Below are 22,524 nucleotides of genomic sequence, written 5' to 3' on the forward strand. Positions count from 1 at the left end.
CTTCAGCTCCCTGATTTCAGTCTTTGGCGAGGAGCCACGGGGTAGGGGGAGCAGGCGACAAGCCGACAGGAGAGACGCCTGCTCCCCCAGCGAAGGCACCGGGGCGGGGCTTTCTTGGTTTCTCCCCCTAGAGGATCGCCCCCTCGCGTCCTGGCCGGGCTCACAAAGGAGCCCAGGAGAAGAGGCTGCGCACGTCTCCGCAGCCGCAGCGGAAGCTCCGGTCCGCCGCGAGACGAGTCCAGGAAAAGGTGGACCCTCCGTTCACCTCATCTCCGAAAAGACCTGGAGGAATGGGTCGGAAGCCAAGGGCGCGCAGAAAGGGCGAGGCGGCGAGAGCGGCGCCGGGCTGTCGTGGGACACGACCCCCGCCTGGGCCCACAGCACTGTCGCTCTCAAACCCTACAACGTCCAGGAAAATCCAGCTTCCGCGGCCTCGGCCCCAGCGGGGGCGCTCCACGGTGGCGAGAAGAGAAGTCCGTTGCGCTTCTAGTCACATAAATATGGGGACGTTAAAAATACACGCGATGTCTCCTGTACACTATGTATAGGCCCAGCCGCCCCCAGCCGCTCCGCTGCAGCGAACCGTGGAGCCTGTAGCGCAGCAGGCCACCCGAGCTCGGGGGGCGGGGCGGACCCAGGCCCCGCCCAAGTGGGAGGGGCCGCGCTGGCAGTCGGGGTCCTCTACTTCGGCGCCTCCTCCCGCCCTTTATTTCAGCGTCTCCGGCGGGGCGAGGTCGGGCTCAGAAAAAGGGCAGCGCAACCAGGTCAACAGACCGGAGCTGCCAAGGGCCGTCCTCTCCCGGTCAGCCCCGATGGGCGTGGCCTCGGGCTTCAGGCAGCGGGGAAAGGGGCCGGGGCGCGGGCACAGGGTCTCTATGTAAACGGTGACAGCGGCGGGGGGCGCAGCGAGGGCTCCGGAGCCGCGGGCCGGGCGCGCTCGGCCCTGGTGGCAGGTCCTGGCTCTCAGGAGTAGATGGTGATGACCTCGCGGCCGCCGCCGCGGACCAGCATCACCCGGTCCAGGTGCTCGGTGAGGACTTCGAGGAACTCCATGTCTGAGCGCCGGTTAAGGAGCAAAACCCGCTCCTTTTCCCTCCGGACCGAACTGCGGGCGCGCTCCGCCGCTAGGGGGCTCCAGCGCCTGCGTTCCCGCCTGAGCTGTTCATCTCCAAACAAGACCGGCCCTGCTCTTCCCACTCAACTCAGGACCCGGACCCGATCCCCTTTCGTCCACTCCCCCCACCCCCCACTTTACGACCAGGATACAGTTTTCGTCACCGTTGCGGTTGCGGGGAGGCCCCGGCATGTTGAGCAAAACAAGCTTGGCGTCTCGGGACTTCTTCACGATCACCTCATTCAGCCGCACGGCCGTGTGCATGCGCCGCACGTTGGACTGGTTCCTGGCGGAGGGAGACGAGAGGGCGAGTGAACCTGAGGGGGGCAGACATGGACCAGCAGCCGCCACAGGCCTAGCCCGGCTGGGCTCCTGCAAACCCGGGATCACCCAAGCCCAGACCTCGCCAAGCTGAGCTGAGCGCAAACTGAGTGAGGGCTTATGATGGAGTGACCCCAGCAGGGGTCCTGGTCAACCCAGAAGAGAGAACGAAAAAACAGAGGCACTTACAAGTTCTCCCACTCCCTTCAGGAAACACAGGGAAAGCAAAGAGAGGAAGAAAAGCAGAGGTCAGGAAAAGAGGGGGAGAGCAGGGGCTTGAGTCACCAGCCTCTGCCCTGAGTCGTCTGGTTCTAGTCTCCCAGCCCCCAGTATCCATCACCTCTCAACAACTTGTTCCCTGGGAATTCTGACCCCTAGCAGTCAGCTGGAACCCCCCAGTCCTCAGATGGAGAAGCCAAGACAGTCTCTGGGCTGGGTCCCCAGACCACCAGACCAGAACTTGTGTTCTACAGTGGGGAGGAAAGCCCCTTTGGGCTGCCCCCAGCCCTTAGCCCCCAGGCCCCGTACGGCTTCATGCTGAAAAAGTCCTTGATGCCCTCAGATGAGACGGGGCTAGGGCCCTTATTCTTCTCAGCCGCTGACTTGTCCTTGGTCCAGGTGAGGTGCACCTTCTCAGGGTCTGCCTCCCCCTCCCCCTCAGGCTCCTCCCCTGGGGATGGGGAGCTGCTGGGGCAGCTGGGAGCACGCCGGTCATGGATCAGCTGCACCTGAGGGATGAACGAAGGCGCACAGCTGACTCCTTTGAAGGCCACCTAGTCTGCTCCCACCAGCCAGGACCAGAGCATTCCAACTCCATACCTCCTCCTCTGGCTTCTCCTCGCTGTCACCAGCTGTCTCCTCTGGGACGTTGAGGCGGAGCCGAGTGTTGGCTGGATTCTTTCTCCGGATTGAGCCTCGAGACTCATCTGTGATACTCTGGATCTAGGGAGTAACACGGGTTGGTGCCAGCTCTGCAGGGAGGCACCACTCGTGCCCTGCAAAGAGCTAGCGCCAAAGCTGATGGCCAGCCAGGAGGCACACTTTCGGCAACTGTACCAGTCATTGAAAACATTGCAATGTTTCCATACCGCTGCCTTACTGACCAGGCCACCCCAAGCCCTTTCCAGAACCTTTGGCCTCCCCAACATCCAGCAACCAAATGGTTAACACCTGCCCAGCGCTGTGGTGCAGTGTCCGTGCTGTTTGCCCAGTGCCTGTGCCGTCTCTTCAGATATCCACTGTCCCCTGGGTGACACCCCTATCCACCCCAGCTCAGAGGAGCCATCCATCCATCTGACAAATATCCATACCCATGATTGTGTCATCTCCACCTATGGGTGTCAGCCATTCCACCACCAAGATGGCTTCTCTCCTCAGCCCTGAGATACCATCACTCCTTTTCCCCAAGGACCTGCAACTACACCCTGGGGGAGGGGGTGACTTTCATCCATACTCCAGGAGACATGCCATGCCACATTACCCACACCTCAGAAGGGCAGTATACCCAAACACCATGGGGGACTCATCACCATTACCCCTAAGAATCTATCGGGCAGCTCCCTAGATATCCATGTTACCCACTCTCTGAGGATCTATTACTTGAATCCTTGTCCCCCAACTGGCAGCCATACCTCTGAGGCATCATCATCCATCCCCGGGGACCTTACACCTGTATTTCAGATGGCCCACTGTTCGCCCTTGACTGCTAACCAAAAGGCTGGCAGTGTGAACCCACCCAGTGATTCTGCGGGAGAAAGAGCTGGTGATTGGTTCCCATAAAGATTACAGCACAGAAAACTCTACAGGGACGTTCTGCTCTGTCACACGGGGTCACACAGGGTCACTAGGAGTTGGAATCGACGCAGCATCACCCAACAACATTCTCCCTTGGGCCCCAGAGGCCGTATACAGTGCAGAATCTCTGTCACCCACGCCCAGGTCTCTTCTCCTGCACTGTGTGCCCCACTGCTAGGAGCCCAGTGTCGGGAGGAGGGAGGAGGGAAAATAAGGGTGACAAGCGGTGCTGCAAGGTGAAGGCGCCAAGGGCCAGAAGTGTCAGCCCTGGGCCACCCCAAACCTGTGCAGACCCAGCACAGGCATCAGCTTGAGGCTGTCTGAGCCCGGCCAAGGCAAGCTCACCTCCCGCTCCCGCTCATTCTTGGTTAAATGCATCTGCTTGAGGATCTGGGAGCGCTGCTCCATCACCAGTGTCTTCTCGTAGGTGTAGGCCGAGATGTCGCTCTCATGCTGCGAGCAGACAAGGGCGGGGGTGGGGTGAGGGGCAGAGGAGGAAAACGTGAGCTCAGAGCTCCAGTGCAAGGCCAAAGCAGAGGGAGGCTGGGCCCCCTTCCTTCTGTCTTAACCAGTGATTTAGTTTAATCAAGGGTGGGGGGAGGCAAGGATGGAGCACAGGGTGATGCCCCCAGAAGGAAGTGCATCTCCTTCCCTCCTCAGCCCAACACAGGACCAGGTGTGTGAATGAATGAATGAATGGATGAGTGGATTAATTACCTGGGTGAATGGAGCAAACAGAGAAAGGAAGAAATAAAAAAGAAACAAAGGAATGGATATGTACATGGATGAATGGATAGGTCTATTACTTGAATCCTTAATTGAATGAATAAATTAATGGCCATATGAATCGATTACCGAATACACCAGGGGTAGGTGGATGGAGAGAAAAGCCCCAGGGGGGATGGATGGATGAGAGGAACTGTGGGGCATGGAGTCCAGAGCTAGCCTGCCTGCCCTGAGTCCTGGCTCTACCACTTCCTGTGTGTTGTAGGGCAGACTACATAATCATTCTGTGCCTCAACTTCCTCATCTGTAAAATGGAAATGGTGGTAATAATGGTACCTATCCCACAGGTGGCTGTGAGAATGAACCTATATAGAATGCCTGCCACACTCTGACCATACTGTTAGACGTGATTTTGCTTATAATGGAGGTAGGCATCGATGGATGAATGATCACAAGGATATGTGAGGTGAGGAGGGGGTCAGGGGAAGGAGTCAATGCCATAAAGTGATGGGGCTTGGGGTTGCCCTACTCCATGCTGGGGTCCAGAGCAAAGAGGCCCAGTGGAACTCCAGAACTTTAGGGGGGCTTCTGAGGACTCACCATCTCCACCACCTCGACCTCTGCGGTGATGCGTAAGTGGTACAGGAAGGTGGTCAGGTCCTTCTTCATCTGGATGCTGTTATCATCCATCTGGGCCACCGTGAAGATACGCATCTTGCACTTCCGCCATACCTGCAAGGGGGCGGGGGGCCCAGATGCAGTGAGGAGACCCTGGGCCAGAGCCTAGAGGATCCCGTCCCCTCCTCCTCCCCACCTCACACATGCAGACCTGAAGTGCTCTATCTCAGGGGCCACTCGCTACAAAAACTCTCCTACTTAGGTCTGAGGTCCCCCAGGAAAGTATCACTCATTTGGGTTAGGCACTGCTCTCCTTTGAAATGCAAGGACACTAGATTGTGCACGTAAGATACAGATGACAGAGGCTAAAGCCAGTATATCCACAATACTGCATTACCATTAACACCAAACACAAGGCTACAGATAAACACACAAACATCTGAGAAGATCAGATGGGGTCAGTGAACAGGATTGTACTCTAGACCAAGGATAGATTCAGCTGAGGCTAATCCTGCACAGATACCAGTGATACAAAATACCCTCAGTCCTTACAGAAACAACAGAAGACAGACATAGAGCAATTCGTCATAGACAGCCAGACACTGTGGCAGAGAGATCCAATGGATCTACTGACTCAGGACCATAGTATTGGGGGACACCAGACTCAACAGGCACAACAAAATACAGAAAAATCTTGTTCCACAGCCTTGTTGGTGAGTAGCGACTGGGGTCTTAAAAGCTTTCAAGTGGCCACCTAAGATGCAGCTAATGGTCTCCTATCATTGGAGGGGAAGAAGAGTGCAAAAAACCAAGGGCATTTGGAAGCAATCAGCCTTAGGACATGACGGCCCTCGAGACCAGAAGAACTAGATGGTGCCCGGCTACCAATGCCAACCACTCAGGAAAGGATCAAATCTGGAGATCCTGGAGAGAGTGGGAGGGAAAACATGGAACAAAATCCAAAAACTCAATAATGACCAGAATTACTGGTCAGATGGAGTCCGCTGGGACCCCCAGTACTATGGCCCTGGGATACACTTTGGGCCTAGAATAAAACTCACTCCCAGGGGCTGGCTCTCAGCCCAGAGTAAATAAGAAATACACGCAAACCATTCAACCCAGAGCAATGCACCCACATACTCTATGGAGATGCATCCCTGGCGCAATCGACCACGGGGCACCAGAGGAGCAACATTCGCATGGAGGAAATGCAGGACACACAGGAGTGCGTAACTATGAAGGGCACGGGGGGGACGGTTACTGGGCAGGGAGAGGAGGAGACTGGGTTAGGGTTGGGGGTGGTAATTGGGGAGTGAAAAAATAATAATAATAAAATAAAATGCAAGGACCCCTGGATGGGGAGACACATCAGTTCCCAGCATCTCGTCTTCTGAGAGCTCACAAGGAAGGAAGGACATAGAGGCTGGTCCTGGCCAGAGGCCATGAGCCTCACCCATGGATGTGCACATGTGCACACACACACTCATGTGACATACTCACAAAGACACACATTAATGTGTGCATACGTGCACACACACACTCAAACATATGCACAGCACACTGGTGTGCTTACACACTTGTGCACAGAAACACATGCCCACTCACACACACTCAAGTGCACACACGTGTGCGCACACATGCACGCACACACCCACCTTGTGGTGCCGCAGCAGGAAGGGCAGCAACATAAGCATGCCACCGTCGTGCACAATCCACCAGACGTCAATGCTGCCCTCAGAGAAGCGCTCAGGGTTCCCGGGAAACATGGCAACATTCTTGGTGACCAGCAGGGCCAGGTGGCCGGCTGTGGTTTCTCGGACCAGCTCTGAGACGCACCAGGGAGAGGACCACAGTGGGGAACAGTGACTCCAGGCCCCTCCTGGCCCTCAGAAGCAGCCGCAGGGGCTCCAGTCACCCAGTGCCCCACTCTACCCAGCCTTGGCCTTGGGCTGAGTAGTCAGAAAGCTGACATCTACCTGGGCCTCATCGCATATTTGTTGTTTAGACTTGGGAAACTCCCAACCTCTCTCGGCCTCAGTTTCCCCACCTGTCAAATGGCAATAACACCTCCTGCCTTTTCTGATAATAATGAGTCATGCAGCAGTCTTACAACAATGATCTATCTACTGAGAAGACAGACTAGCCTGGAGTTAACAGTGCAGGTCCTGTGCTGGTTCAAATCGTAAACTGTGTGACCTGAAGTAAATTCCTTAACCTTTCTGTGTCTCAATTTCACAACCAATAAGATGGAGATAAAGTGCCTACCCTTCATAGGGCTGCTGAGAGAATTCAAGAATTACAGAAAAACCCCAGTCTGTCTGGTACATGGTGAGCATCCTATAAAAGTTATCTATTACCACATTTTTTTTTTGCATATAATGTGCCCACGTAAATAACATGCATGCACATATAACATGCATAGCATGTACAGGAAACTCATGTCAGAGGGGGTGCATGGTTTGCAAAAAACATGTAACACATGCATTATTTTCATAAAAACACAGTCTGTTAATACAACCATTATCTAGGAATCTAAAGCTCAGAGGTGAGTCACCTACACATAATCACACAGCTAGGAGGCCCCAGAGCCAAGATTTAGTTCCAGGCCTCTGTGACTTCAAAGCTGTGGTTCTTCCCACTGCCCCGTACTGTCTTCCTCCCAGGGCACTGAGCCTCCCAAGAGCTAAGCTGTCTGTCTGGTTCAGGGCTGAGTCCCCAGCACCTAGCATGGTGCTTGGCACATAGTCAGCTTTGATTGCTGTCACCTCCAAGTGCCCAATCCACACTCCTCATGCCTAGGAAACAGTCCCTCAGGCCCAAAGCAGCAGACCCTGAAGGGTAGGAACCCCACCTCCACCACCCCAGCCCCACCACAGCCCGCCACCCGCCATTACCGATGAAGTTCCTCCAGGTCTGATGATCTTCCTTCTGCCTCCAGTTGTGAGGCCAGCCGACAAGCACGGTGTTGTGCTGCAGCCCCCCGAGGCCCCCGGACTGGATCAGGTGGGACACGCCGTCACGCAGGTTCGAGGAAATCACTACCTGGCAGAAGCCTTTGACCTTCTCGGCCTCCATCAGGCGCCGGATGGACTGAGGTCAGGCAAGGACCAGGCTCAGACTCCGTGGCCCGGCCCGGCCCCTTGCAGCCTCCCTACCCTCATCTCTTTTCTCTTTCTCTCCACATCTTCCTGAAGCTCAGCTCTGAGCCCATCAGCCCCTGACTCCAGAACCATGCGTGGCTCCCCATTGTCTGTGGCCTCCATTCCTTGTCTGTCCATCAAGGCTCTACATGATCAGACCCCATCCCACCACCCTGCCTTCCTACTCACACAGGCCCCCTGCCTGACCTGCCCACTCCTTGGACATTACACTCTGCCTGGTCCAACTCATGCCACCTCCTTTAGATCCCATCTCACACCCAGACCAGACTTAAACTGAGCTTCTGTGCACGGCCAGACAATTTGCTTTAACAGCTTTTAAGACTAGCACAAGCACTTAAGTACACGTAATCTGCACTATGAGGAGGTGTCATTGTTCCCATTTTATTGATGAGGAAAGTGAGGCTCTTCATTTTACAACAGGCCTGTGAGTAAGCAGTGCAGGAATTATCACGCTGCTTCTATAAAGAAGGAACATGGGGCTCAAAGAGGGGAAGAGACTGGCTCAAGATCACGCAACAAGGCTATTGCAGGAGTGGATCACAACGCCGGCTGCCTGACTCCCATCTCAGTCTTCTTTCTACTTTGTCAGTGGCCTCTTACTGGGGTTAGCTCCTCCTGGGATATTACTATGGGGATTTGAATGCAGGGAGTCTGACTCCAGCCCCCATACTCTTTCTTTTATATCTTTTTTTTTTTTTCCATTTTTTTAAATGTTACTGTGATTTGGGTGAAATTTTACAGAGCAAATTCATTTTCCACACAGCAGTTGATACACTTTGTCTCATGACACTGACTGCAACCCCTACAGTGTAACAGCTCTCTTCCCACTTCCTCCCTATAGATACCTCTTCCCTGTGTCCTTCCCTCCCATGCACTCCCACGCACTCCCACCACCACCCCCCCCAGCTGTCTCCCTGTACAAACACTGCCCTCCTCTTCTCCCAGGATTGGTCTCTCCAAAGAGTATATCTACCTGATGTAAGTGCTCAGCCCATATGCCTGTCTAATTATTTGTCCAGCCTCCACCCTCTTTAGGCCTGATGTCAGGGAGAGGAACCTCAATTTCTACTTGCTAGCTGTGTGACTTTTGGAAAGTCACCTAACCTCGATGAGGCTCAGTCTTTCCATCTGTCAACGGAGGTCATGACACCTCCCTCACTTAGGAATTGAGAGAATTACATGACTTGCTGCACGGAAGGGCTTAGTACAGGGCCTGGCATACTGTAAACACTCACCACATTGTGTTATTCTCATGTTATTAACTTTAACATAGCACTTTGTAAATGCTGCCAAGTTTGAGAGCCTTCTGGATATGTTCTATGTTCCCTACTGGCCTGTGACCATCTTGAGGGCTGCGTCTTGGTCATGAACATCTCCTTCTCCCACCATGCGTAGCTCAGTGCCTGGTACACACCACATCCTCAGCCACTGCGTGTTGAATTGAACTGACCACTCGGGGCCTCCAGCTCTGGGCCCTGACCGATTGGTGTTAATGGCCCAGTGAAGCAGAAGCAGCAACTGTCACAAGCCATTAGGGGAGCCCCTCCCTTGTCTCACCTCACCTCCCTCAGGCCCCTCTTTCTCTGACTACTCCTAGCCACAGCCCTAAGGAGGGAACGGCCTGAATTTCAGACAGAACCCACTTCCTCTGCTGTCCACCACGTCTGGGTACTACTTAGTGACATTTAATGCAGACACCAGCTGCCCTAGGTCACAGGAGCTCTGTACTCTGCTCCATTGGCACCTGGAATCTCGGGCCAGTAGATGAGGACAAAAGAATGTGACAGGGAGCCAGGGATCTGGGTTCAAATCATGACTATGCCTCCAGCCAGCTGTGTGACTTTCAGCAAGCTCCTTTCCCTCTCTGAGCCTGTTTCCTCCTGTGCCTAGCCCACAGGCATGGGGATCAAAGGAGCCTGCAGATGTGCAACACTCTGAAGCATTCATGCTTTGGCAGGAAGAAGCCTGGAGTCCTTCTGGCTCTGGTGGCCTTTGGTTCTGTGAGTTGGATTCTAAGAAATGCACTCTCTGAGCCCTTAAGCTACTCTTCTAAGGAGGAAGACCTCAAAGCCTGAGCCCCCTTTGATCCCAAAAGCAAGGAAGGAAAGTGCGGTGGCAGGGGGGGGCAAGGACTATCTTCCTGCCTGTCTTTGCTTCCCCCACCCCACCAGGGCCTCTGCTCACCTCCTCTGCCCGCTGGGCCTGGGGGTGGTTTTCCAGAAAGGTGCCTTCAAGGACAGAGCCCACAATGGTCAGGCCCTTTCCTGCCTTGAGCTGGGAGGTCAATGAGAGCAGCTGTGGGTGTACCACGTTCTGGTCTTGGTCCACACGCACCAGCACCAGAAGCTGTGGCCTGAAGAGAGGGAAACCACATGAACTCCTCATCACCTACCCAACCAGCCACCCACCAGCCACCCATCACCAAATCACTTAAACAGGCATCCATCCTTTCATATGCTCATCCACCCATCCATCCATTGCCTTAAGATCAACCCATCCAACTATCTCCTCATTCACAATCATCCATCCATCCTCCCATCTATGCATCCACCCCACTCATCCATCCATCCATCCATCCAACCACCCAACCATCTCTCTTATCCTTCACTCATCCACTCATATATCCATATTAATTTGCCTATCCATCTCTTAGTCACTCAATTATCCACACATCCACCTACCCACCACCCATTCACTCATCCATCTATTCACCCAACCATCCTCCCATATGTCCAGACACTTACCCATCTACTTACACATTCATTTCCTTATTCATTTAGCCATCCCATCTACCCATTAATTTAGGAAGCATTCTCTAAGCACCTACTCTGGGCTAGACCCTGTGCTAAGCATCTGAAGATTAACAAACAAATAATCCAAAGCCCTGGTCTCTGGAAACCCCACTTCAGTAGACATCAGCAAGGACAAGCCAACCATGTTCTAGGCATAGTTCAGAGTTCCGGCCCTTGATCTTGCCTGGCAAAGTGAACCTTAAGGAGATGAATAAGGGGCTGGGCATGCAGAGCCTCCAGTTAGACAGCACCCTAGGCTGAGAGGTGGGAGGTGAAGATTCTGGTACCAGTTCTGCCTCCCATGGCCTCTGAGACTCTCTCCAGTCCTTGATTTTCATGTGCATAAAATGGATTATGTTGTAAATCTAGAGATTCCTCAGAGCCCATATACCTCTGTTAGAACAAGTGCTACGTGACATTCTATTTCTCTGCCTGTGTGTGTGCTTCCTCCATGGAGTTGTGAGCTCACTTCATTCCCAGAGACTGGAAGGGGATTTGGCATGTATCATGCATTCATATACTTCTTGTCAACAAATGATGGAATGGATGGATGGATGGATAGACAGATAGATGGATTCATGGATGGATGTGGATGAATGTATGGATAGATGATGGATGGATATGGATAGAAGGATGGATGGATATGGATGGATGGATGGATGTGGATGGATGGATATGGATGGATGTGGGTAGATGGATGGATGTGGATGGATGGTTGTGGATGGATGGATGGATGGATATGGATGGATGGATGGATGTGAGTAGATGGATGGATATGGATGGATGTGGGTAGATGGATGGATGTGGATGGATGGTTGTGGATGGATGGATGGATTGACAGTCAGGAGGCTGGCTTGGTGGGTGGGGTTTTGGGAAACAATGTCCGGCACTCAGTTTGGACTTAGATGTTGTAGGTGGGAAGGACTTAGATAAGTCTGGGTTTCAATGAAGAGACATTCAGGGAATACTACTGACAGGCCACTCAGCAAAACAAAGCAAATGGGATGGGTCCAGCCCCTGCTCCCTTCTTCTCCCTGCCCTGACTCTCTCACACATATGCCCCCACCACTTACCTCCAGTTCTTGGTATGCGGGGGCCCTTCCTCCAGACGCAAGAGGGCATAGCGAGCAGCGCTGAGAGACAAGCCTCGGATCCCATCACCCCACTCCTTCTCTGCCCTGGGGACCAAGGAGTGAGCACTCATGAAAGCCAAGAAGTGGCAGAAAGGACCATCCCCACTGAACCAGCAGCCCCAGGGCAGAGCCATCTATCTCAGGCTCAGAAAGGACATGCAAGTCACTCCTGCCATCTGACTCAGTTAAATCTTGGCTGGATTTCCTTGGAGAGTCTCTCCTAAATCCATTCTCTCCATCCCAGTCCATCTCTCAAGGCTTCAGCCCCTCCCTCTGCTCCCATCCCCCATCTCCCAACCCATGCCATATCATCCTTTCCTCAATGCTCTGTCCTCATCCACTTGCAGTCCTTGCCTCGTCTCTACCCCACCACCCTAAAAACCAGTCACCCCTTCCCTCCTCACCCCTTTCCATTCTGTAGCCTCACTCTTCCCATTCATTCCACACTTACCCACGGTACTCAATATACTTGTAGATGAGCCCAGCAATAAGCATGGCCACCAAGGCATAATACCAGGAGCAGATGAACATGAGGGCCAGACAGAGGCTCATGCCCAGGAAGGAGAGCGTCCTGACAATGGGAGGGAGACCAGCCTCTGAGCCCTGGTGGGGCTGCAACTGGAGCCAGGGCTCAGATAGTAAGAGTTAGATGGGGAAGACCTGGGAAGCTCCAGCCACACCAGTGGAACTCACAGCACCAGCTCCTTGAGCACCAAAGGGATATGGGGGCCTTCTGGATGAATGCGTGGTCACAGGCAGGGCACCACTCATGTCAGACCCAATTCCTTGAGTTAGCCTAGAGCCCTGTTCCAGTGCCTTAGACCCAGCCCAGCAGCCCTGGCCAGATAGGTTCTGAGGCAAGGGTCTCTGGTGAGAGTTGGAGGCAGAACATCCCAGGAGGAGCTGCTCCCAGTAAGAGGCCACTGGCAAGGCAGAAGGAGCACTGGGTTGGGAGTCAGGCAGCCTGAGTTCTAGTCCAGTTCTGTGATGGTCTTGCCGGGTGACCTTGGGCCAGTGCTTTCCCTTCTTTGAGCCTCAGTTTCATTATTTGTAGAACAAGCATGATAATTCCCACACTGCCCACCCTCACAGGTCTACTGTGAGGTTGAAGAACCATGAAATAAAATGAAAAGAACCTCAGCCTCCATCTAATGAGCCTCTTGCATGCACCAAGCACGGTAGCGCTCATATGAGGGAGGTGCAGTTGTCAGTCTCATTTCACAGCTGAGGAGAACGAAGCTCAAGCTCATAGCCAGGGAGTGCACAGTCATGGTCTGAACTTGGGCCAGGCTGACTTCCAACCTGTTTCATTGTAAGAGCCTCCTAAAAGGTTGGGGACTGCGCACAGGGGAGGAGTCGTAGCTGAGACTGTTCATGATGGTGTTATGTTATTATACATTCTTCTAAGGAGGTCCCCTCTAGGCTCTTTCTCATGCTAGCTGGGCTACAAAAGCTGCAGAAAGTGGAATGCCCAATTCAAATTTGGGGTCCTTCGACCTGGAAGGATGGGCCAGAGTGGGGTGGAGATTGGAACGGAGATGAGGGGCAGTCTCGGGGGGTGGAAGGAAGGTAGGGCACCCACCAGTGGTAATATCGGAAGCGTGGCCTCCAGTTGGGTGTCCTCAGCAGTGTCTGCACTGCACAGGCCAGGTTCACAAACATGTAGCACATCAAGAAGAACCTAGAACACGGGACGGAGATGCAAGAGGAGGCTGAGACCAAGAGGGAGACATGGAGAGCGAGAGGGAAGCAGCAACGGGGCAGGTGGCTGGGTCGTGGCCCGGTGCTTAGGAAGAGTTCAAAGGCCCGATGCTCTTACAGCACAGCCCAGTACACGTGGGGCTGAATCTGTATACAAGGAAGAACGGGTTTCTAGGACCAGCAGGGCACCTCCTGGGGTTGTGCAATGTTTGGGCAGATTGTCAAGGGTCACAGCTGGAAGATCCAGGGATGGGGAGGGCAAGAGGCCGGGCACGCACATGGAGAGGATGGGGGCGACCTCGTCAAGGGATGCGATGAGGATGCCGATTTCACAGATGCAGGCGGTCAGGAGCAGGGCCCACGTTGGCTCTCCATTGGCTTTACCATGACCAAAGACCTGGGGAAAGAGCCACTATCATGGGGGCTGAGACCCTGAGGCCTTCTTGTCCCTGTCTTTCAGTCCTGGGAACCAGCGGAGTAGAGGCAAGAATCCACTAACCAGTGAGAGGCAGAGAGAGAAGCTGCCTTTTCCATCCTCCAGGGCACCCGAGGGGGTACCAAGCCTCTGCTGTATCTTGCCCACCCTGGTATTACTTTCCCAGTGAAATGAAGTTCAAGTAATCCCTGAAGAGGAAATGAAGCTCCAGTGGACAGATGGGAGAGGAGCTATCAGGAGGCCAGCAAGTGGCCATGGCTGTGTGCGCCATCATTTTTTTTTTAAGCACCATGGAGAGATCTACCCTTTTGTTGCCCTTTGGCTGCCTCCTGGAGCTCCCAGCTGAACCAATGGGCAGGGGGAAAAAAAAGAAAAAACCACCACCAAACTCACTGCCGTTGAGTTGATTCTGACTCACAGCAACCCCTCCTTGGGTTTCTGAGGTGGTATCTCTATGGAAGTAGATTGCCCAGTATGCCTTCCAAAGAGTGGCTGGTGGGTTTGAACTGCTAGCCTTCTGGTTAGCAGTCAAATGTCTTAGACACTACACCACTAAAGGAGTGCCATTTTCCCTCTAAGAACAGACAATTTTGCCCAAAGAGATGGCACTGATCATGGACCAAATCCCAAATAAGGCACACACTTTCCTCTCAGCAGCAGCACAGAGCAGAGCTGCCCCAGGAGGCGTTTGGAGGCTTGCCGTGGCCCTGCTCACTGTGTAGCCTTGGGGGCCAGCCCTGCTCTCTCGAGTCAGGGGCCTGGCTGGCTCGTCTGCGAGGGTGGGCTGCCCTCCCCACACTGACCTGCAGGAAGGGCACTATGCCATCCCGGGAGATGGCCTGCAGCAGGCGTGGGGCCCCCGTGAGACTCTGCAGCCCAGCCCCGCAGGTGGAGAAGAAGGAGCCAATGACAATGACCCAGGGCGATGGCCAGGCCAGTGTCCCCACCACCAGGTTGCCATTCACAGCTTCACCAAACCTGGAATGAAGAAGCAGCAGGACAGGAGGTTCTAGGTGGGCAACACCCCCTGGATTTCCAGGTGTCTACCCACACCAAATCCAGACCACCTAGACGCCCACCACAGGGCCAGGCTCTGCAGGGCTGAGGGGAGAGACAAAGCCCCAAATGTCCTGGGCACTTCCTTAACCAGGTTTGTGTGACCTTGTGTGTTTCATTTAACCTCTCTGGGCCTCGGTTTCCTAAGCTGTAAAGTGAGGTTCATGACAAACCTATCGTACATGATTGAAGAGGGGACATAACACATGGAAAGTGCTTAGTACATGCTGGGAACACGGCACCGGCAGTGATTCTAGCGCAGGGTCAATCTCTTAGTCTCTTGGTGTCTCCATATGAAAAACAGGAGCTGTTGCCTTATCACGATGGAGTGAGGGCAGAGAAGAGAATTTCCTAACAGTGACACTGCTTTAGAGTGGAAGGGGCTGCCTCAGCGGGTGGAGCGAGCCCTATGCCCTGGAGGTGTCCAAGCAGAGGTACACCCAAATGGGCCACCGACCAAGCACTTCAAGAGTCAGTAGAAGGGAGGTGCTGGACACCCTGCTGGGCCCCTTTCAATCTTGTGGGAGGTCTACAATTAAATGAAATGAGATAAATGGAGGTGAATAAAAGCAGTTGCTACTGAGTCTGTTTTGATTCATGGCTCCCTAGTGTGTGTCAGAGTCAAACTGTAATCCACAAGGTTTTCAAAGCTGGGACCTTTCCAAAGTAGATTGCCAAGTCTTTCTAACGAAGTCTCTCTGGTGGGTTCAAAATGCTGACCTCTCGGTCAGCAGCCAAGTGCCTAACCCGTTCCCCCACCCAAGACTCATATTGCAGAGTCGTGTCTTCTGTAAGGCACCTAGTACACAGCATGCTGGACACCTAGGTTGGAGCCAGGTCCTGGAAGCCTGGTTTTCAGTCCTAGGAAGCTGGAATTGTACAATAAACAAGGAAATCCCCAAAGGGTTTCAAGGAGGGAGTGACCTGGCCAGTGGTCATCTTGCATATATCACAGTTGCTAGCTTTTAGGGCAGTTTAACCTCCAGCACCCTGTGGCCTTCCTCCTAAAAGGGCCCTTGCACAGATTGCAGCACTTCCTCCCAGGTCTTCTCCCCAGAACCTGGCCCCTGTGTCCACTGTCCCCCCAGAACAAGACCAGCTCAGACTCCTTCACTTACTTGTCCCGCAAGACGACCCCCTCAATGCAGGCGCCAAACAGGACAACGGAGCTGATGTCTGCAGCAGAGAATGAAGGAGACTCCCCAGGGCAGAGTTCCCCTTCCTCACCACCCTCTTGAACCGGCCCAATAAAGCAGCAACCTCAGGGGCCCGCCCCCTAGCACTCCCACCAGGGCGGTCCCAGGACTGCAGTGTAGGATACAGACAGCCGAGGTGGTGGCGATTGCCAGGATGGTACCAGTGGGGATTGACTTCTGGGCATCTCGCAGGTCCCCAGAGCGATTAGAACCAGCCATGATTCCTGTGAAAAGAGCAGGTAGGACAGGAGGGAGGGTCACGGGAGGAGACCAGCCAGCCAGAGGAAAGGTCACCAGCCTTGGAGGCAGGAAGCCGGGGATCGAGTCCTGGCATGCTGACTTTTGTAGGACCCAGGGCATTAATTGGCTTCTCTTGGTATTAATCCTCTCATCTGTCTAGTGGGGACTGCATACTGCATGAATGGCACCTGCCTATGTATGGGGTTGTTGGCTAAGAAATTCCCAACATCCTCATTGCCTCTCTCCTATCCATCACTCCCATCCAGAATCCTCCCTCTCCGATGTCCCCTTCACCTGTGACTGAGGGGAAGTAGATTCCAACCAGCAGAGTGAAGTAGGAGGTCATATCACTGAAGACATAGGGATGGTCCATGTCAACAGGAGTGCCTTCTGCCAGGCCCATCGAGGGCATCCCTCGCCTCTCCACAATCACCCCCTTGGTCAGGTAGGAGCTCCAGAGGTTCTCTGTAGGGAGATGAGATGCTCAAGGGCCAGAAGCAGTGGTCCAGAATCTGAGACCAAGGATTGGGTGGGCAAAAAGTGAGGGTCAACAACAAATCAATGACTAAACCAAATGTGATGTATCCATCCATCCATCATCCATCCAATGGACTGCTGTTCAGCCATAAAAGGGAATGAAGTTCTAACTCATGCTACACCATGAATAAGCCAGACACAAATGGCGAACATCGTAGGATTCCACCCACATGCAGTACCTAGAACAGGTATGTGCCTGGGACAGTAGTAGACTGGGGGTTACTCAGAGCTGGGGGGGAGGGGGCAGGAATTATTCTGTTTGAGGTGATAAAAAAAAACTTTGGAAATGGACAATGGTGATGGTTGGACAATGTTAGGAATGTAATTAAATGGCAAATTTTATGTCATATACATTTTGTCACAATACAATTTTTGAAAGTAAGGGTGAAGGTCAACCACATCTCACTTCCCATCAGACCTTGGCTCCATTTTATTTCTCCATCAACACTTCCTAAATTTCTGCTTCAGGCCTGCAGGGGTCTCGGTTGAACCAGACCCAGTCCCTGCCCTCAAAGAGTACAGTCTAGTGGAGTAAAAGACACCTGAACATCTATCCTAGACTGACTCAGTACATCCCAAACTGATCTCACCACCCACTCACCCTAAACCAGCTCCTTCCCCTTTCCCCTTAGCTCAGTAAAGGGCACCACCATCAATTCAGAAATCCTGGCACTGGCTTCAAGTGCTCGCCTCCCCCATCCCACATATCGAAACTATCTCCCACTCTTGTCCATTATTCCTCCTGAGTATTTATTTATCAAATCTCTCCCTCCTCTCCATTGCAAGGTATCTCAACCTCGGAACTACTGACATTTCAAGCCAGATAATTATGTGTTGTGGGGGCTGTCCCATGCATTGTAGGATGTCTAGAAGCATCCCAGCCTCTACCCATTGGAGCCCCACTTTGGCTGTGAAAACCAATGTCCCCTAGGGGGAAAATGGTCCCCAGCTGAGGACCACTGTTCCATCCCAAATAACATAACCTTACCACTCTAGTTCAGAAGAGCATCATGTCTCTCACCTGGACTCACAGCATCTGCCTTCAACTGGCCTCCCTGCCTCCCTTCTCTCCCCCTTTAACTCATCTGCATTAGCAGCCAAAGTGAGCCTTCAGAAATGAGGATCTGACCATGTCCCTCCCTTACCCAAAATTCTTTGGTGACTCCTTATGGCCCTGGATACAGTCCAGAACTCTTCATCACAGCTTCCAAGCCCCGCCACAACTTGACTCATGTCAGCCTCTCCAACATCATCCCTGCTTCTCCTTCCTTTGCACTTTATACCCCAGTCATAACAAATTATGTGTGGTCGGAAGGACACAATATGCTCTTCTGTGTCTGCACGCTTTTAAGCAAGCTGTTCTTCTGTCTGTAATTCCCTTATTCCCCTAGCATGACTGAAAATCTCCTGTTTGTCCTTCAAAATCCTTCTCGGGTGAGCCCAGGAAGCCTTGTCTTGCCACCTTGAATGGATGAGCACCTCCTCCCCTCAGCAGTCCCTCTTCATTGAATGCACATCAATGGTTATCATGATTTATTTGCTAATACATCTATCTCTGCTGCTAGACCCTCTTGAGGCCAAGAACTGTGACTTATTTATTTTATGTTTCCAGTGGTGATCACAGTGCTACACACTTAGCAGGTGTTTAGTGAATGCATGTTAAACTGATGCTTTCTTTTCCACTAGGTGGTGAGACATCTGAAGGCTCTTTTTCATCTCTTGCCCTCATGGGACAGAACATGGCCCAGAGTAGATGCTCAATTAAAACTGACTGAATTTAACTGCATCCAAAGAGAGCCCCTTAATCCTGACCGCTTAACCTACAATCCCTGCAGTGTTCCCTGGACACCAACCCGCTTCCCTTCCCCAGACCTTTGATGAGGCCACTGGCAGCACCAGGGATGCCCTGGATCTCCGTGACATTGTTTCGAGTGAAGTACTCATCACAGGTGGCATTGAGGAAGCGGGAGGAGCAGAAAAGGCCCCAGAGTCGTGTGGTCACGGTCTCATTTCCTTCCCAAGCCAGCTTGGCACAGACATCAAAGCCATGACGAGAGAGTGTGCGGTTGCCCAGGAGGCAGATCCTAGGGAGAGAATCAAGGCAGGAAGCTGGGGAGGGACCTACCGTCACCCTAGCTTCACAACAGAACTACCGGGGGGGCTTTAAGAATCAGAGGCCAGGGCCCCACCTCCAGATATTCTGATTTAATTGAGATGGAGCCCACACATCAGCGTTTGTTCACAGCTCCCCAAGATTCTAAAGTGCAGCCCAGGTGGAGAACAGCTGTTCCAGCGCAATGCCGCTTTTCAGCACCACAGACAGCGGTCAAGAATTGTCCCTAGACAACGGGAGGTGGGGGAATCTGTTCTAGGTAGAGAGGAAAACCAAGAGGGATGTGAGCCCCTGGATCCTCCCGTCGGCGTCCTTTCTCATCCTAGTAAAGTTGTCTGACACCAAGAGGTTGTCCCATTCCAACAAGTTGTCCCCACCCAGAAAACGCTTCTCCCTTCACAAGCTGTTCCCACTTAGGAAGAAACTGTTAAATCTACCCCACCAGCAAGCAGTTGAACCTCACAAGGGAAACTGTCTCTACCCCAAGAAAAGCTATCCCACTTTGAAGAGCTTGCCCTCTTGCCAGAAGATATTTTCCTTCTGAGCAAGGTTGCTCCCAACCCACAACCACTCAGATGAGGGGAGGGGCTTTGGCAGTGACTAGCCTGAAGAACCTGAAACCAGGTCACAGAGGGAAGAGGAGGACCATGCCTTGGGCTCCAAGGGGCAGCACTCACGGGAAGTTGGGTGGGTCGAAGGCAGATTTGATGACCCCCGCATAGATAGCCAGGATAGAGAGGATGACACAGCCCAGGAAGACAAGGGCAAACTTGTTGACATACTTGACGCCCACAAATACCACGGTGGCCATGCAGGTGAGCACACAAGTGCCATACACACGCATATTGTTCAACATGGCAGCAGCCTCCCCACTGGCATCCTCGGCCTTGAAGATGGCCATAGCTGGGAAGAGGTAAGCCTGTGGGGAAGCGGACAGGAGGTCAGGTGAGGGACCCAGAAGGACCAACTGAGAATCAGCCCAGGGAAAGAGCCTCAAGTACAGACAGGCTTCGAGGGGGGAAAAGACGCTCCTCAAAACAATAGCGTAAGACTGGAAACAACATCCAATGACCGGGGAATGCTGAAGGAAAGCATGGTCTATCCTACAAAGACTATTATGCAGTCCTTACAAAATGATACTACAAAAACATTGTGAGCAATTATTGTTTTCTGTTATTTTATTGTTAATTATCATTTTTAATGATAATTTGCTGCCTTTATTGTTTCAAATAAAAATATGGAGATAAACTAGATGTTCATCTGTAGTAGATTTTGTGAATAAATTATGACTTTGCCATATAGTATAGAGCTGTTTAAAAAGATGACACAAATTTTTATAGACTGATTCAAAAAGCTATCCATGTCATATAGTTAAAAATAATCAGGTGTGTTTTTTTTTTTAAAAAAAAGAATGTGCCGTGTGGCCTCATTTTTGTAAATATGTTTATTTCTCTATAAGTATACATACACGTCTGTGTGTCTGTATGTGTGTTGTTGTTGTTGCTGTTAGGTGCCGTCGAGTAGGACCCGACTCATAGCAACCCCTCTTTGGGTTGCCGAGGCAGTATCACTATGGAAGTAGATTGCCCAACCTTCCTTCTGAAGAGTGGCTGGTGGGTTTGAACCACCAGCCTTCTGGTGAGCAGTCAAGTGCCTTAGACACTATGCTACCAGAGCTCCTCTGTATGTGTGTAGATACATCAAAATGTTAACAGTAGCTTTTCTTAAACAGAGAAAATGTGGATAATCTTCATTCTTCTTTCTGCATATCTGTATGTTCTAAAATTTACACACTAAATACTCCTATGTTTATATTCTTACAAGAGTTCTTTTCACTTGTAAATAATATTTACAAAGAGAGTTGCAAGTTATTTAGGGAAATGTTTAAGGTATAGTTACATTTTACAAAGGCACGCTCTAATCTTACATAGAAAAAGAAACATTAGAAGGGAAACACACTAAAACATTAGTGGTGATTTTCTTTGGTGACTGTTATTTCCTGCTTTGATATTTTTGAAATTTTATACAATGGGCAGAATTGATTTTCTAACAATAAAGAATAATTTAAGTTGTTTAAAGCCATGGAGGTCTCTTATTCTTCTCTCATCATTTGCCTCTCCAGGCCTGAGGGTCCCCACTCATCTTCTGTGCTCTTGTCCTCCTCTATCCTACCCCGAAACCAGGAGCCCATGACTCCTTCTAGTTCTGATTCTCCAAGCCAACGTGGTGCTGGGGAAAAGCACAGGCTTTGCAGTCACAAAGACACAGGTTCACATCCCTTCCACACATTCCTTCAACTCGCTGAGCCTTGCTTTCCTCTAACTCCCAGACAATCATGAAGATAAATCCAATAATGCATTCCAAGCCTTGGGGGCGGCAAAGAGAAGGAGCTTGCAAAATGTCAGCTCTACCTTCTATATAAAAGGGGACTCTTCCGCTCCCACCACCTCCAGGAGACACAGATAGACCAGAGACCCTCTCCTTCAAACTGCCCAACAACCAGGCTCCTCAAGACTCTGTCAGTTCCACCTCACTTGGCACCAGTCCCCCCTCCTAACAGGTCTGTTTGCACAGGTCCCTCATATCTTTCTCTTTTGCAACTCAGCTGCCATCACCCCTCTTGGATGAATATTCATGGGGAGCTTGGCACAGTCCCTGGCACATGGGAGGCCATCACAAAATGGTGGCTTTTGAGTGACATTCCTACCATGACTCTGACCATTATTTTGACTCTTATCAACCCACTGCTGCCACTTGGTGACTGGGTAACCTCGAACACGTCCCTTTTCCTCTCTGAGCCTCAGTTTCCTCAGCTGTAGAATGGGCATAATGATGCTTAGACCTCATGAGGATCCCAGATCATGACTATAAAAGCACTTGGAATTATGCTGGGAGCACAGTGGGTGCCTGAGAGATGATAGGTGTCTATGTTACATAATGACTGTATCTGGTCTCCCCAACTAGCCTGTCAGGGAAGCAGAACCTTTTCTGATATCTCTCTGGCCTTCCTGATTGGCTGACCTAGAGGAGGTAGGTCTCCAGGGAGCCCTGGTTAACCATCTGACAGCCTGGGGCCCCTCTCACCAGCAGGATTTCGATGGTCCCCAGGATGTACATGGCCCCAGCAAAGGTAGTGCCCAGGTAGAAGCAGAGGCCCACGGCGCCCCCAAACTCTGGGCCCAGAGACCTGGAAATCATGTAATAGGAACCGCCAGCTGCAGAGAGAACCGAGTGTCAGCAAGAGGTACGAGGGGCCCGGCTGCTGTGGAGATGAGGGGCTCAGTGACAGGTGAGAAGGGCACTGTTCTGGGCCTCACAGATGGCAGCCCCAGAAAGGGGTCTGGCAGGAGACCCAGCCAGCAACTCTGCCTGCATTTTGCAGCACTAATTGCCAAGTTACTAATTACTCCTCTAAGGAGGTCATGGCTCAGAAAACAAGATGGTGGAGAAGAGGGTCCCAGGCTGAGGGGGGAGGGCTGCCACGGTCCCATTTAACACCAGCAACTGCTTCCTTCCCTCATCCCCAATCAGCTGCCCCTACCTACCCATAAACACTTATAGGCCAGCTCCCAGGTCTGCAATATAG

The 22,524-nt window shown here is 52.2% G+C and overlaps 1 protein-coding gene across 1 annotated transcript in view; it reads right to left on the reverse strand.

Annotated features, from left to right (window-relative positions):
- Positions 1-963: 963 nt before the first annotated feature.
- The window catches only part of SLC12A5 (solute carrier family 12 member 5), a 36,516-nt gene continuing 14,955 nt past the window's right edge, over positions 964-22,524 (reverse strand). The window contains exons 6-26 of the mRNA XM_007938357.2: positions 22,023-22,153; positions 19,616-19,857; positions 18,698-18,909; positions 16,583-16,753; positions 16,174-16,272; positions 15,971-16,028; positions 14,600-14,774; positions 13,639-13,757; positions 13,242-13,340; positions 12,111-12,230; positions 11,600-11,704; positions 9,919-10,087; positions 7,468-7,663; positions 6,229-6,398; positions 4,556-4,687; positions 3,575-3,682; positions 2,255-2,377; positions 1,964-2,163; positions 1,625-1,639; positions 1,267-1,400; positions 964-1,055 (exon numbers count right to left, since the gene is read on the reverse strand). Coding sequence (XP_007936548.1) covers positions 964-1,055; positions 1,267-1,400; positions 1,625-1,639; positions 1,964-2,163; positions 2,255-2,377; positions 3,575-3,682; positions 4,556-4,687; positions 6,229-6,398; positions 7,468-7,663; positions 9,919-10,087; positions 11,600-11,704; positions 12,111-12,230; positions 13,242-13,340; positions 13,639-13,757; positions 14,600-14,774; positions 15,971-16,028; positions 16,174-16,272; positions 16,583-16,753; positions 18,698-18,909; positions 19,616-19,857; positions 22,023-22,153 — 2,870 coding nt within the window. The remainder of the gene's footprint in view (positions 1,056-1,266; positions 1,401-1,624; positions 1,640-1,963; positions 2,164-2,254; positions 2,378-3,574; positions 3,683-4,555; positions 4,688-6,228; positions 6,399-7,467; positions 7,664-9,918; positions 10,088-11,599; positions 11,705-12,110; positions 12,231-13,241; positions 13,341-13,638; positions 13,758-14,599; positions 14,775-15,970; positions 16,029-16,173; positions 16,273-16,582; positions 16,754-18,697; positions 18,910-19,615; positions 19,858-22,022; positions 22,154-22,524) is intronic.

Source organism: Orycteropus afer, unplaced genomic scaffold (assembly GCF_000298275.1).
Source record: "Orycteropus afer afer isolate SDZICR_OR568_19922 unplaced genomic scaffold, OryAfe1.0 scaffold00049, whole genome shotgun sequence".
In the NCBI taxonomy this organism is placed as follows: Eukaryota; Metazoa; Chordata; class Mammalia; order Tubulidentata; family Orycteropodidae; genus Orycteropus; species Orycteropus afer.